Consider the following 16,301-nt stretch of genomic DNA (forward strand, 5'->3'; position numbering starts at 1 on the left):
CCCCGGTACTGGGGGTTCAAACTCAGGTCCGCACAGCAAGACCTCTCACCAACTGAGCTATAGCCCCAGTGTCTGGACACTTCTGGGTGTGTGAGCACACAGACACCATTTAGTGCCCCAGCCCCCTCAAGCCCCTAGTTCCTGGTGATTGTCTCCCTTACAGAGGGAGACCTGAGGCTTCTTGGTGCAGACTTATGTTTGAAGGCCTTTCCTATGATCCCGTCTATTCTACCTTCTCTGGCCTCTTCCCTGGCTTCTTTCCTGCTTATTTCTTTGCTCAGAAGGTTTTTTGGGATTTTTTGTTTGTTCATTTGTTTTTTGTTTTTTGTTTTTTCCTTTTAGCTTCCTTATACTGTCAAAAACAAGCTCATCTGCCTGTGTGTTTTGTTGGGAAACGTTCTTGGGGAATCTGTAAACGACCGCATGCACGGTCTCTGTTCTTGTTGATAACTGGGATCCAGACCTGGTCATCAGAATGCTTGTCTGTGCCCAGAGTTCAGCCAGCAGATGTGGGAAAGAAAGGCAGGGGGCGGGGGGTGGGGGAGGGAGACAGAGAAAAAAGGCAGACTGGCCGACAGAAAGACAGACAGAAAGACAGAGGGGGAGCTGCATCTGCTCTTACCATTCTGCAGAATAGAATCTCCTTTCCAGCCCCCCTCCCGCCCCCCACCTTGCATGGCGATTCTAGGCAGGCTTTCAGAGCTTCAGGCAACAGGAATAATTAATTCCTACCTCATCGGATTGCTGTGAAGACTAAATATGGAAATCCCCCTGATAGCGTTTAACCAGACTCTTGAAACAGGTGGTGTTTAATCATCTCTAGAATTTCAGGAAGCTTCCTTTCCTACCCCAGCATGCCCCCCACAGCACCCCAGCCTCATGCCCCCCACAGCACCCCAGCCTCTTGCCTCCCCCTGCTTGGTTCTTGGGCAGAGGACCTGTTCTACAGTCATGCTTGTTGCTGCTATTAGATACAAACTGTCCTGGGCACATCACTGTCCTGGGCACATCACGTTCTAGAGCTGAGCACATTGCCTGCTTCATCTTGGGTACTCAGAAATATTTGCTCCAAGTATGAGGGATTATTTTTAACGACATGACTTAATATTTTTTGAGATTCCTACCTAAGTAAGGACAATGACTCCTGCATACTAGAAAACTAGTATATAAAATATAAAGTGGATCTGTGGGCCCAAGAAGACTCTTGCTAATGTCTCCATGTAGCTTAAATGGAATGAATGAGTGAATGAATGAATGAATGAATGGATGAATGAATGAATGAATGAATGAATGAATGAATGAATGAGGGATTAGGCCCAGCACTTCTCACATGTCAGGAAAATGCTCTATTGAGTTCTAAGCTTGTTTTTGTTTCATATGCTTTGGTGCATACATGAGTAAGTGAATGCATGTGAATGTGTGTGTGTGTGTGTGTGTGTGTGTGTGTGTGTGTGTGTGTGTACGGGGTGTACGGGTGGAGGCCAGGCATCAGTCTCCAATGCTATTCCTCAAGAGCAGTTTTCTTCACCTGTGGGTGTCGGCCCTCCAGAAGCTTTTTGCATGGGTTGCATATCAGATATTTACATTTATGAATCACAGCATCAGCAAAGTCACAGTTATGAAGTAGCAGTGAAATCATTTTACGGTTGGGGGTCACCGTAACATGAGGGACTGACTGTATGAAAGGGTTGCAGCCTTAGGAAGGCTGAGAACCCGTGCTCAAGAGCTTCCACCTAGTGTTTGAGATGTGATCACTGATCGCCACGGACCTTGCTACGTTGGCCCTGAAGCTTTGGCGATCAGCTGCCTTCGCCTTCCCAGGCCACCGTGCTCAAGGTTTACCGTAAGTTCTAAGGGTGGCACTCAGGTCCTCATGCCTGTGGGACCAGCACTTTGCTAACTCAGCCATTTCTCCGTAAGTCGATTGGTTCTTTTTCTGAAGCTAAATTTGAACAGGCTGGTCACCTCCTTAGGATCCTCTCGTGTCGGTTTCCCAAGGAGATAGGATTATAGGAGTGGATCACCAAATCCAACTAGAAAACATTGCACATATAAAGGTAGCTCTGATAGGTTTTTGATCCAGATACTTCTTTCTAAAACAAAACAAAACAAACTTGATTCTATTTATTGTTTGTTTGTTTGAGAGTGTTTCTCTAAGTAGCCTTACCTGTGCTAGAACTTGCTCTGTAGATCAGGCTGGCCTTGAACTCAGAAATCTGCCTGTCTCTGCTTCCCAAGTGCTGGGATTAAAGGCGTGTGCCACCACCGCCCTGTGATAGTTGTAAATCATCAGATCTGAAGTGATTCTAAGAACATCATTTCACCCAGAACCGGAACACCCACCGGAGATGAGCTATTGAGCTGCCTAGTGAAAGGCATGCACCACTTTTCTATACGCTAGCATTATTTTTTTCTAAGTCACTTTACCCAAGTGTAATATTAATCCTTTCATGTTTTTCATTTTTGCTGTTGGATTTTGAAAGAAGCAAAGGTGTCCTTAGGTAGTAAGTGTCTGAACCTGCAAAATTGTCTCTCTCAAGTGGCACATTGTTCTTCTAACAGAGAAAGCATCAGAATGCGTTATAAATAGCACGGTTCCTTGGAACTCGGGCCTCATCTTTTGTGTGTTGACACCCCTACCCCCAACCTTCTGCACCCCACCACGATGCCTAATCCTTGCCTTCTGCTCTGTGGGTAGTCAGCATTGCTTGATGATGATAACGCATCCCTTAGAAGTCATTAAAGCAAGTTGTGTTTAATGTCTTTAATCATTTCCAATGAACCAAGTCATCTTTCTTCTTAATCACTTTAGAAGCTGCTCCCTGAGCGCACAGTCGCTTATCTGATACTCTTTTGAGTGCCCAGATCGGAGCTTTTAAACAGCATCTTTAGCTGTGGCTTGCTGAGGCTGTAATTTATCAGTGGACTTGATGTTCTCAGCCAATCTGTGGGGATTAGACTGTGATTTCTCATATCATGACAGAAATAGCTGGATAGTGCATCTGGCGACCTTAGAAGTGGAAGCTATCAGACGTCCTGCTCCCTCCCGGCACAGATGCCCCACAAGGGAAGTGTAGCCACAGAATCGGAGATATCGGGCTGCTTCTCTGACCACGGTTTTATCTCCTCTGGATTTGGGAAACCCAAAATACCCCTCCCGGGTGCTCAGTGACTACTGTCCATCCCTCCCTCTCTCTTACTCCCTTGAAGTATTTTCTTGGGCTACCCCAGTTCAGTGGTGCCCTACCCCGTCCCAGGCAATGAACGAGATACAGAGGTAAGCACGGCCCTGTCACCACACCCAAGCTGGTAGTCTGCGTCTGTAGAGTCCTTTATTGCAGTGTGCACTGTTGACTCTCAGACGGTGTGACATCCCATAAGAGAAGGAACACAAAATGTAGCAAGATGAGTTGAGGTCCCCTCCCCCCTTTGTGGTAAGAAGATGGGTAAGGAGATGCGTGGGCTCTGCTATCTGTTGCCTGACCTGAGAAGACCCGGAGATGACCTAAGCCACCACTCCCAGACCCTTCCACTTTGCTTTTTTCATTTCCAGCCCATAGAATGCCACACTCTCTGAGCAGTGTTTATAAATGGAGACTGAGCCGGGCGGTGGTGGCGCACGCCTTTAATCCCAGCACTTGGGAGGCAGAGGCAGGCGGATTTCTTAGTTCGAGGCCAGCCTGGTCTACAAAGTGAGTTCCAGGACAGCCAGGGCTATACAGAGAAACCCTGTCTCGAAAAAACAAAAAAACAAAAACAAAAACAATAAATAAATAAATAAATAAATAAATAAAGACTGTGCGGTTTCTCAGGGATCCATGCTCACCATCAGATAAATGACGGCTCTGGGCTCCTCCTGTCTTATGCTGTTCTGTCTTTAGTGGAGTTGTGTTATTGTAGATAGAAATTCGTTCCCCAAGGGGATCTTTATTGGGCCAGACTAACTCATATCACGAAGAAGAATTCCTTAGTGCTCTGTCTGCTCTTGAGCCCTCACTCCACATTTCTGTTAATGGACTTTAACCCTAAGAAACACATCTCTGTGAAGCATGCCACTTCCAGGGTTTCCATTCAGGGGACTTAACTCCATCGCTGCCATCTGAGTGAACCGATGTCAGAGACTCGCCGATAGAGTAGAGAATAGAGAATAGGGTAGGTAGCAACACCTGGTGGGGTTTTTTGTTGGTTTGGTTTGGTTTGGTTTGGTTTTTTGTTTTGTTTTGTTTTCCACAAAAAGGGAAGTGTCAAAATAGACAAATTCAGGTTATGGTTTTTGGAGCATGAGGCAGTGTTGGGGGGAGGGGGGACTCTTATTTGTACCTTTTGCTTGCAGGAGGAAAGAAAGACATGAAGACCGTGCACTGAAGCTCTCCTTAATTTTTGTGGTATTATCTCAGGGTTTGCAGCCAAGGAACTAACTGCTTCCACAGAAAGACTGGTTTGGCTCCTGTCACTGTGGCTGGTTAAATGCAATCAAGGCGGTGACATGTAAGAAGTACTCTAGCTCTTGACTCTGGTCAGGGCATCTTTCCTGAGAATGATAAGGCCCCAGCATGTTGACAGGGAGCCAAGTATTACCAGGCTTGTGTTTAACCCAGGACAACCGTTGGCTCCCATAGTTATCAGAGGACAGGACAGGCAGTATTTGCAGAAATTAAACCCACAATCTGAAATTTCCACCTTATTCTGCAGCATCTATTTGTGCTTTTATTACTCCATAGATTGAGTGTGTGTGTTTCTGTGTGTGTGTGTGTGTGTGTGTGTGTTCACATGCACACGCATGACATAGTGCCTGTGTGGATGTCAGAGAACAGCTCGTTGTGGTCCTCTTTCTGCCACAGGGAGTGTGGGGATCGAACTCAGGTCTTCTGACTTGGCACCAAGCTCCTTTACCCACTGAGTCATCTCACTGGCTATTTGTACTCTCGTTAATCTGTTTATCTTGCTGCCCCAGTAGAAGATGGTAATGAACAAAAGAATTTCCAACACAAACAGAAGCAGACAGGCCAAAAGGGGAGAAGCAGTAAGCAAAAGGCCAGCCTACCATCACACAAGAAGGTCACGGGTAACCATGATGCAATCAAAAAGTGAATCGGCGTGCCGATCTCCAACTAATATCCATGGTTTTTTTGGGTTTTTTTTGTTTTTTTTTTTTCCAGAAAGAAAAAAAAGGCCTACTGAAGCTGCTTTCTGGTGCCTCCACCAAACGCAAGCCCCGAGTCTCCCCTCCAGCATCACCTACCCTGGATGTGGAGCTGGGTACAGGGGAGGCTCCTTTACAAGGAGCAGTAGGTCCTGAGCTGCCGCTAGGGGGCGGCCACGGCAGAGTGGGGTCGTGCCCCACAGATGGCGATGGTCCAGTGGCCGCCGGGACAGCAGCCCTAGCTCAGGACGCCTTCCACCGCAAGACAAGCTCCCTGGACTCCGCAGTGCCCATCGCTCCTCCACCTCGTCAGGCCTGCTCCTCCCTGGGTCCCGTCATGAATGAGGCCCGGCCTGTTGTTTGTGAAAGGTGAGTCCCGCCGCTCTGAGAGAGAGAACTATGATATAAATAGCAAACTTAAGGCTAGAATTTTTATTCTGATCTAGAAGGTCATTTTCTACAACATCCTATAATCTCAAGCCTGATTGGTAAATGACATAGGAGCTCAGGCTTTTTTTGTTTTGTTTTGTTTGTTTGTTTTTTGTTTGTTTGTTTGTTTTTTTTCGAGACAGGGTTTCTCTGTATAGCCCTGGCTGTCCTGGAACTCACTTTATAGACCAGGCTGGCCTCAAACTCAGAAATCCACCTGGCATTGCCTCCCAAGTGTTGGGATTAAAGACATGCACCACCACACCAGGTTTTAGCTCAGGCTTTCTTTTTCTGTTGCTTACCAACACACTACTGTTTTCCCTTAGTTAACACTTGATTCGTAGCCACGTGATATCTGTCAGTCACTAAGTTTCTAAGCCAGTGGTTCCCAGCCTTCTTAATACTGAGACCCTTTAGCCGGGTGTGGTGGCACACGCCTTTAATCCCAGCACTCGGGAGGCAGAGGCAGGCGGATTTCTGAGTTCAAGGCCAGCCTGGTCTACAAAGTGAGTTCCAGGANTCTGAGTTCAAGGCCAGCCTGGTCTACAAAGTGAGTTCCAGGACAGCCAGGGGCTATACAGAGAAACCCTGTCTCAAAAAAAAAAAAAAAAAAAAAAATACTGAGACCCTTTAATACAGTTCCCCATGCTATGGCGACCTGCAACCACAAATTGTTGTTACTACTTCATAACTGTAATTTTGCTACTGTATGAATCAGTTGTCCAGGAGGGTCGTGCCCCAAAGGTTGAGAACCACTGGAATCCTTTGTCTTTTGAGAGCTTGCACTATTACCTACTGTAGCTAAAACATCCACCCAGGAAAAAAAATTTTTTCCTGTCTCCTGAGTCAGAAGAACACAGCGTAGGTTCCCATGGCTCTCTTGGTTCATATACTCAGAATGATGAGCATTCTCAGAGCGATTTTTGGCTTTGAATAAAAGTAGGGGGTTCTGTAACAATATGAACTAACCAGCACCCCCAGAGCTCGGGTCTCTAGCTGCATAGGTAGCAGAAGATGGCCTAGTCAGCCATCATTGGGAAGAGAGGCCCCTTGGACTTGCAAACTTTATATGACCCAGTACAGGGGAAGGCCAGGACCAAGAAGGGGGAGTGGGTGGGTAGGTGAGTTGGGGGGGGGAGGGTATAGGGGACTTTGGGGATAGCATTTAAAATGTAAATGAAGTAAATACCTAATAAAAATTGGAAAAAAAAAGAAAGGAAGGAAGGATGGACACCTCTAGAAACTTGATCTTGGAAAGGATAAGTCTTGTCTTACACCATTAAAAAAAAAAACAAGTAGGGGGTTCCGTTCCATGCAGTCGTGGAAGCAGCATGCAGTGCGTTCAAATCTCTGTTCTGTTTTCCCTATAACATAAACATTTAAGCCTCATCTGTTCTAGTGTTTCTGTACACACTGTTCCCTCGAAACTTGAATTGTAGAAGATAAACAAACTTCCAGCTTGGAGACATGTTCCCTTCTGTTGGCATTCTCTGTTGCTGAGCTGGTGACGGTCATAGTGTCCTCCTGCTTCCCTGGCTGGACTCAAACTCCTGAATTCAGGCAGCGTCCACCTCAGCCAGCCGAGTGGCTGGCACTCTTGCTGGGCACCACCATGCCTGACGTGTGCACCCCCCATTATGCATCCCCTGACATGCTAGGAAATGGTCATTTAAAATGGTTTAGGCTGGAGAGCTAACTCAGCAGTTAAAAGCATGCACTGTTTTTGGAGAGGACCCAAGTTCAGTCCCCAGTCCCAGGACAATCACTGCCTCTGGCCTCTCTGGTTACCTGTGTTCAGGTGCACACATCCATACAGTCACATACATACATACACACAACTCTTAAATCATATTAATAACAACAACAAAATGACTTAACTTCACTTTTCCTTTGTATTTCAAATGGGACTATATAAACATTTGTATTGAAGCCTCGTGATTTTGTTTGTGGCACATTTTCAATTAAAAGTAAACTCTAAAAGGGGAGAGTAAACATCAAACAGCCTATGTTTATAAAGTATACTTTCCTACACATTTTCATAAAGAGCTAAAAAAAAACTTTCTGTAATGTAGTTCTGACTGATATCAAGCCAGTTTTGAAATGACACATTACCCTAAAAATGTCCCTTCCCGGCACAGATCCCTCTGTGTTCCTCCTTGTCCATTGTGTTCTCAGGAAAGCTTTGAAACCCAGGCCTGGCTTCGCTCAGCTTTGATTCTGGAGTCGGCCTTCCTCCTGCAGAGTCCCAGTGCTGCTTTCCAGGGACAATGCCTCCTGTCCCTGGAGCGAGTCCAGTTACTGTGTACTTACATCCAGTCACAAAGCCTAGCTCTCCCCCTCTAGGCATTGATCTGCAATTTTCCCTCATGCCCTGGGGCGCTTTACTGCCCAGCACCCCCACCCCCAGCCCTTTGTGGAATCTGTGACTATTTGGAAAGATGGTTCGCTTTGCCCACAGTCTCCCCAGGCCTTGGCTAGGCACGGCTGCCTCCCGCCACCGCCTCCCCACCCCCCATTATGCATTCCTTTTCAGTCGCCAGATGTCCCTGATCTCCGAGGCTTCTGTGTCCCCAGTCTCTCCTCTTAAAAGGCTCTTTCTAACAGCAGGCTGGGCCTTTCAGGCCATCTGAAAGCAGAGCTGCTCACCAGACAGGTGATGGCGTTTTTTTGGGGGGGAACTAGAGAGGCACATCAGATAGGGAACATGAAGAATTTAATGACGGGACAGATGGACACGGGCACTCTGGAAATCTCTGGCAGGTTTTTATATGACCATTTCAATTTTTAGGAGAGGGAAGGGGGTCCTTAGAAAAGACTTCAGCCCAACTTTATATTTTTATAACCCATATGCTCAATGGAATATTAAATGTAATAGCCAGCAACTTTCCTCGGCCCTTTGCCTCCACACAGCAATGGTAATGGTATTTATTTAACGTGGATGCTTAAGTCCACCTGACTGTAAAAACAATGGGAAACTGTGTAGGAAAGCCATCCATTATCCCCGGAGGATGAAGGGTTTTGGTTAATAGAGAGCTAGCAAGTGTGTCATTAAGGGATTACCTGTTTGCATATTTCAAAACTTCCAACACAAGGAGAAGCACTTAGAGCCTCAGATGGAGGAAGTTTGATTCCGAAAGCACTTGAAGTGCTGAGTCCCTTCACCCACAGGCTACAGAGCACAGCAGCACTGGCCCTGGCCAAATGCAGCAGCCCTGGACTCGTCCTATGGGACTCGGAGAGATTTTCATGCAAGCATGTCTCAGAGCATAGTGCTAAGACAGAATGAGCCCACATCCATCTGCACAGAGTGCAGCAGGAACAAGTGGAAAGTCCCCTGTCCTGCCACTGCCCGAATTCCTCCATCACCAGAAGGTGGGGGTGGGGCTAAAGGTTAAAAAAAAAAAAAAGTGCTGTCAGTCGAAAGGAGCCGCCACGTGACACAGTCTCATAATGAGGAAGGATGAACCTTGAAGTGTGTTGACAGGTCTTGGTGTCAGCTGAGAGAAATTCTCCCGGGGAACAAAGGGATTCTTTTGTGTTTGTGGGAGAGACTGCTGCGGAAAACAAGCAAGAAATAGCCTCCTTTCCTGGAGGCAGAGGCTGTCTAATTGATGACAGCAGAAATAATAGAACAAATATTGTTAGACCCTGTTTTAGAAGGATGGAGGAAAAATAATTTGGAAATTGCAAGGTGATGGTAGGAAGAATCTGTTTCAGAAGAGACGGAAAATAAAAGTATGTTTGACAGTTTTCACTCACACACACAGATGCACACACGCACACGTGTGCACACACGTGTGCCCACATGGCTTAGGAAATTATGACAAGTCACCTTTTCCTGTATATATTTTTAAGTTTAGGGATTAAAGCAATAAACACATACCCTACAATGGAAAAGAATCGTTTGATTCTTTGATCAGGGATTAAACTAGCGTACTCAGGAATATTCCAATTAGATAGTGGTAGATTTGCAGAAAAGGCAGTCGGGCTTAAACAGCATGATTAATATCTTTGAGTCGGTGACAATGAGACCACTGGGCGAAGCAATGGACATAATTTATTTGGACTTTGCACACGATACGAAGCCAGCTAGTATGGTTTTGCCAGTAAAATACGTAATTGGATATTTGATTGCCGTGGTAAGTGACAGGAAGCAGGGAATGCTAGTCACTGGGACCGGGTTAAGAGAGTGCTTCTCAGGGTCACAGGGAGACTCGTTACAGTCATATGAAGGGAGATTAGAAATGACAACATGTGAACCACAAAGACACCAGTCAAGTCAGGGGGAAAAAAGATGAAAGAAATAGAAAACTTTATAGTATCAGAAGATGGTTCGAGCCTGTCCAGGTGGGAGTTAGAATGCCCATGACCCACTCTGGAAGGCTGGCACTGTCTATCGAGTGCCTTCTTCATACCACAGTGGGAATCTGTTTCTCCTGCTCCGTTCTTGTGCCTGTCATAGTCAACCCAGATGTAGAAGACCATTTAGAGGTGAAGCGAGCCACACCCATGTGCTTTGTTCAAAGGGACCAATGTACTCTCAAACAACCAGAATGCTGATCAGCCCTTCTCTCCTCTCTCCCCTTCCCCTCTCTCCCTCCCTTGCCCTCCCCCTACATATATACACCCTACCCCTGCTTTCTTGCATCTTCTCAATCACTCTCTCTGGGTCTCCCATGTTTCAAATAATATTTCCGTTATTTTCGGTTATTGAATCATCTCATTTTTTAGTTGTTTAAATATAGTTAACCCATAGCCAGATAGAATGCAGAGCGTGAGAGATCTTAGAACACTCAGTCCTGACTGGCTTGTCACCGTCAAATCCCTCCCTCAGGGCTCAGGGAACCCCATAGAAAAGGAGGCAGAAGGAGTGTAAGAGCCAGAGGGGATGGAGGGCAGGAGAGCCAGGCCCTCTAACGCTACCTGAGATAAAAAGACTGAGGCGGCATGCACAGGCCTGCAGGGTCTACACCAGGCCCCTCCGTGTGCATTTTACGCCTTCCAGTTTAATGGTTTGGGGGTTTTTTTGTTTTGTTTTTTGTTTTTAGAGATTTATTTTATGTATATGAGTATACTATAGCTGTCTTCAGACACACCAGAAGAGGGCATCAGATCCCATTACAGACGGCTGTGAGCCACCTTGTGGTTGCTGGGAATTGAACTCAGGACCTCTGGAAGAGCAGTCAGTGCTGTTGACCACTGAGCCATCTCTCCAGCCCCTGGTTTGGTGTGTTTTGACAGGACTCCTGAGTGTGTGTGTGTCCCTCCTGGTTTGTGTGCCTCCTCTTGGAGCAGTGTCCTTCTGTCTATTTGTCATTTCCAACTCCCATATTGCAGTTCTTGTTTTATCTTACTGTGTTTTATTTTGCTATGTTGTATTATGAACCCTTAGAAGCCTTTTCTAATGAGAGGCGGGGTGGGAATGAGAGGTGACACAGGGAAGAGCTGGGACAGTAGAGGAGGGGAACTAGAGTCAGGATAGATCTCGTGAGAATGTAATCTCTTCTCAATGGAAGGAAAACTAGAATGCAGTTAAAACTCACCCCTACTCCAAGGTACAGTGCACCGGCTCTGGGTGCCTTTGCATTGGTCGTGTGTCACTGTCCATCTCTATAAAGCCTTCTGCATCTTACAGGAAGACCATATCGTTCACAGCCGGTTTCTTCCCGATTCTGTGGCCCCTGAACACTTCTCCTTTCTCTGCACAGTGGTTTCATATCAGTGGAGTACTAGAACACCTTTCCTTTTTCATCTGGCTCTTTTCTCTTAGCATGATGTTTTCCGGATCCCTCCATGTTGTAGCATGTATTAGAATTTCAGGGTTTTTTTTGTTTTTTTGTTTTTTTTGAACTACTACTACTTCTTCTTCTTCTTCTTCTTCTTCTTCTTCTTCTTCTTCTTCTTCTTCTTCTTCTTTTTTTTTTTTTTTTTTTAAGAACATTACACATTTTAAAGAAAAAATACTTACTGAGTGGTTAGATCTCCCTCATTCAGTGTGCTTAATAAGAATCATCTTATGTTCTGCCTTTGGTCACATGAGGCAGAGAGACTTAATTCAGCCTTATCCACGAGTCGAAAATAAACAAGACAGGAAAGCAGATGGTAAAAATACAGTACGGACCGTGCTAAGTGCCGTGAGAAATACACACGCGGGCCTCTGCGGGCCAGTCAAGCGTGAAATTACTTCCAGCTATGGGGCTAGAGGTTTCCCAGGGGAGATTTTGAGCCAGGTCTTGAGAGATTGATAGGGCGTGGATGGGCAGGGATATTGTGAGAGAGATTCCCCATGCAAGGGGCTGCAGGAGCCAATTTGTGGAGGAGGAGAAGCGGGGCTATGTTTGAAGAGACATAGGCAGGCCTCGTGGGGGTGGGGTGTTTGGAATGTTTGTGGTGACGATGGCTGCTACAGCTATAAAGCAGGATTATGGCCAGATCATTGAGGGCTTTGTGTAGCAGTGCGAGTATTAACCTTACAGACACTGAGAGTCCGCTAATGATTTTTCACAATGGGTACCTACAGGTGGCATGACTTAATATAAATATTTGACTTGTGCGTGGAATGGATTGGGGACTGGAGGACGACGTATAATACAAGAAGGGGGTGGGGCATAGTTAGGCCGTCAGCCAGATGACAGTGAAGGGGACCGATGGGGGACTGTAGCTTTTGGAGGTGGCTCAGCAGGTGCCACAGAAGGTGCAGAATGTAGCTCAAGTTCAAGACGCGCAGAAGTGCCCAGGGGACCCGATTCACACAAGGGTGAGCATAGACCAGTGAGGCAGAGGGCTGGGCGGCAGGTGTGAGGGCCATCGCAGCTGCGTCTGACATCTGCTTGTGGATGTCTGTAAAGACTCTGCTTGGCAGGGCTTTTGGGTGCCTGAGCTTGCTGGGCTGTCCTGCCAGCATTTGGGGCCATGTGACAAAGTCTCAGTACAAACCGCTCCATGAGGCTCAAGGCCAGGGCCCGAGCTGGAAGGCCTCTAAGTGGAGTTCCTCACCTGGCAGTCCTCACATGACGCACGGCGTGTCACAGTTTCCATTCTGCACATGGCTTCTCACTCCACCACTCCACTCCCCCTCGAGGTCTATAACTTAGCAATGAAAATTTGCTCCCACTGGGAACTTAGCAGGAAGGTTATGTTCTTAGCCCAGCAGCCATTCCAGTGCGGGATTTTCTGACAAAACTGGTTTAGTGCGTTTTTTATAAAATGCAAATATTAATCTAATTCCCTTCAAGTTTTTTAAACTCGTCTTGTTCCATTTTACCTTAAAGCGGCTTGCAGGCTGCCAGTCAGCAACGTATCTCGTGAGAGATCTACACAGAATATGCTTTCAGTCAGTGGTATATTTCCCCCCAGAATTGCAAAAGCTTCGCTTAAATTTTAACTCGCCCCAAATGGCAACTACATCATTGCGTTTTATGTGGACTTTTGGCCTGTTGGCATCAGACCTGAGAAATCACATCTGGGTTCTTCTTTTAGATCACTGCACGATGAAGTTGTTAGTTTGCTTTTAAAGTTGTCCGTGAAAGGATTCCAAAGCTCTATGTCATTCTAAAGTGTGGGAACTCCCAGTATCAGGACGTTCTTTTGCTTGTAGCCTGAGTTCATCTGTTAATTAAGGTCTAGCTTGCTTCTTAAAATTCCCCTCCCCAAGGAAGCCCTATGCTTGAAGTAGCTGACATTCTGGGGTTGAACTATACCTGTCACTGTACCAAGAATGTCACTCTTTTGACCTCGTTGTGCTACTTATAAAATAGATTGTCTAACTCATTGAAGTCCCATTATCCAGGGGAGGAGACCGAGGCAGTGTTAGCTGGCTCAAAGTTAAGATGCTCTGAGTGACCATAGGACATGTCAGTTCACCCACAGTACCTCATCTCTCCTCCCTGTTCTGCACTTGACTGACCTTATCTGTAAACTCTCATGTCTGAGTTGGCTGAACCTTTCTTGGAAAGGATAAACCGACCCAGCGTTATGCTTTGCTGCAGACCTGGGAGGGTCGATTGGTACCTGTGCCCTAGGGACCAGAGTAATTGTTGGACAGCTTCTTAGCTTTTGTGAAAAGGGAGCCCACTTGCTGTGGTCTTTGATAATGTGGTGGATTCTACGTTTTTACGGAATGGGGATTGGAGAGAGAATCGGGCTATACGGATGCTAGACCGGAGCTAGAGGGCCTGGTTTTAAAGCAGCTCCTTCACGTTGTTGTTGATTGGTTTTGGAAAGACGCTTCAGACCCTCACATGGTGCCTGATTTAGGGGTATCCAGTGGCCTCACCCATGCCAACTGATTGTTCCAGTCCTCAGTCACCTGGCCTCAGAAGTCACAGCCACTCTTGTACTATTTCTTTATCACACAGGGCATTGTAGAAGGAAACTGTGCACCTATGAGACTAGTGGAGGCAGGGATAGCTAGAAGATGGCTACCAAACACCACCAACAACCACCGCTTTGATTGGGAAGAGCAAGGCAGAGGAAAGAGAGGGATAATGTCTAGTAGAGAAAAGTCTGGGTCGGGAGACCCAAAGTCACCTCTGCCTGGCTTCCTTAGCTGGTTACTAATCATAACCCTGCCCTCGAGACCAAGGCATAGGGTCGGAGGGGGTTAGGTGATATAATCCACAAGCCTGCTGGGCAGTTAGGTACTAGCTACATTTCTTCCCACTCACATCTGCCTTGAGAACTAAGGGCAAGCGAACATTTAAGGACACAAGGAGATTGGAGTGTCAGCATCATTGCTGGCCATAGTGGGCAGAATTAAGCAGTTCTCTCATTTCTGTATAGACCTTGGGACCTCTTCCCAATGTAAGACTTGCCCATGTAAAGGCAGGCAGACATCCTCAAAACCACTGCCTCCTGGATATCAAACCCAGAGTAAGGGATACTGAAGAGAGTCGTCCAGATCTGCCCCCAGGCGGCAGACGACCCGACACCTCTCCTTGCCTGGCTCAGTACTGAGGCAGGGCAGAGCCCACACTGCCTGCAGTAAGTCTTAGCTTACTCAGCCGCTTGTCCTGGTCTCAGAAATCAAATCTACTTGTCTCTTCCTGGAGTAGAGGGTAGGACAGAAAAGGTCCCCCTATTAAGAATCCACACAATACATATCCTTCAGTATAGCTAAAATACAAATACTGAAGGCAGACAAAAAATGTCCCTCCCTGTGGAGGTCACTCACGCACACCAGCTTGGCCATCATTAGTGGATGAAGATGAATACCCAGGCTCAGGCTTCGCTAAACAGAATCGATGGATTTTGAGTTGCGCGAACTCTTGTAAATGGCTGTGTGGATTCTACTGGTGTCAGGCACGCGAGGCACGTTGTGGCCTGCCGGGCACTGTTTTTTATGGCTGATCTGAATAGTCTGCGTCTCTCTTACAGGCACAGGGTGGTTGTTTCCTACCCTCCTCAGAGTGAGGCAGAACTTGAACTCAAAGAAGGAGATATCGTGTTTGTCCATAAGAAACGAGAGGACGGCTGGTTCAAAGGCACATTACAAAGGAATGGAAAGACTGGCCTTTTCCCAGGGAGCTTCGTGGAAAACATCTGAGCGGGCGCACGGGACGCGGAGAAAGCTTATCATCACACCACGTGACTAAAGAGCACAAAACAGTTTCACAGAAAGAGCACATCTGTGGACTTCCAGATCTTCAAGAGCCGAGCAGAAGATGGGCACCTGACTCCAGAGCCCCGGCCTGGTTACCCCAGGGGCAGAGGGAAGGAGGCCGCACCCGTGTGGATTCCCTCTCTCTGGGTTCTGACGTGCAAAGTGTGCCTTGTACTGTCCAATGGACTTTACAGAGAAATGTCTTTTTTTTTTTTTTAAAAGATGTATAACTCAAATGGACAATTGTTTACAAGGCTTAACTAATTTATTTGCTTTTTTAAAACTTGAACTTTCTTGTAATAGCAAATTCTTTGAGTTATGGTTTTTAGAAAATATTAATTTATGAAATGACAGTTAAGGAGAAGCTGGGTTCTCTCCTGTCTGTTGAGAGCAAGAGATTCTTTCTGACACGGACTGCATCTCCCCCTCCCCTGCTTGCTGCCCTCCTCCCTGCCGTTATATTTAAAATAAATTAATCAAAAAAAAAAAAAAAAAAAAAAGCCAGTTTTCCAAACAGACAGCTGAGTCAGTCCCAGGAAGGACCTGGGGAGGGGAGATGGCAGACTCCAGATAGAGGAGTTAGTAGGTCCCCATCTGTCTGCTTTGATCAGAAATCAACCTGAAGACCTAATCCTCGATTTCATTTTTTGTGGGTTTTTCCTTTTCCTGAAACGAAGTGGGTGAAATAAGAAGCAAACTGAAGCACAACCATGGACTGAAAATACGCGTTTGTTTGCCAGCACAAGCAGCAGTGCGCGTTGGCAAGTGAGAGAAACTGAACTGGTAGTGTCTGCGTGTGAGTGGCGTTGAACCGTAGTTCCCATTCTGTCCCCAAGTGATCCGCATGCCCAAGACACAGTAAATGTTTGTGAGACAGTGGTGGTAAGAGATGCACTCGTGTTAAAGTCAAAAGGCTGTAAGAAACACTGTGAACGTTTCCACCCATCCATCGTGATTTCTCCGCCATCTTGCATGTGTTACCGGATTCCCACAGTGGTGTGGACTGTGCATGGTGTGTGTATTTCATAGCAATTTTCACTCGGAACGATAACAGGAGGTTTAGCAGCCACAGCGGTCTCTTCCTTGCCCCCACCCCACCACCACCACCACCATCACCACTACTGACCG

At 46.6% G+C, this 16,301-nt stretch overlaps 1 protein-coding gene across 1 annotated transcript in view; it reads left to right on the top strand.

The window, feature by feature from the left end:
* The window catches only part of Sh3rf1 (SH3 domain containing ring finger 1), a 167,266-nt gene extending 151,635 nt beyond the window's left edge, over positions 1–15,631 (top strand). Inside the window, exons 11-12 of the mRNA XM_021218967.2 lie at positions 5,160–5,512; positions 14,948–15,631. Coding sequence (XP_021074626.1) covers positions 5,160–5,512; positions 14,948–15,116 — 522 coding nt within the window. The 3' untranslated portion in view covers positions 15,117–15,631. The remainder of the gene's footprint in view (positions 1–5,159; positions 5,513–14,947) is intronic.
* Positions 15,632–16,301: the final 670 nt, after the last annotated feature.

This window comes from Mus pahari, chromosome 19 (genome assembly GCF_900095145.1).
Source record: "Mus pahari chromosome 19, PAHARI_EIJ_v1.1, whole genome shotgun sequence".
Classification (NCBI taxonomy): Eukaryota; Metazoa; Chordata; class Mammalia; order Rodentia; family Muridae; genus Mus; species Mus pahari.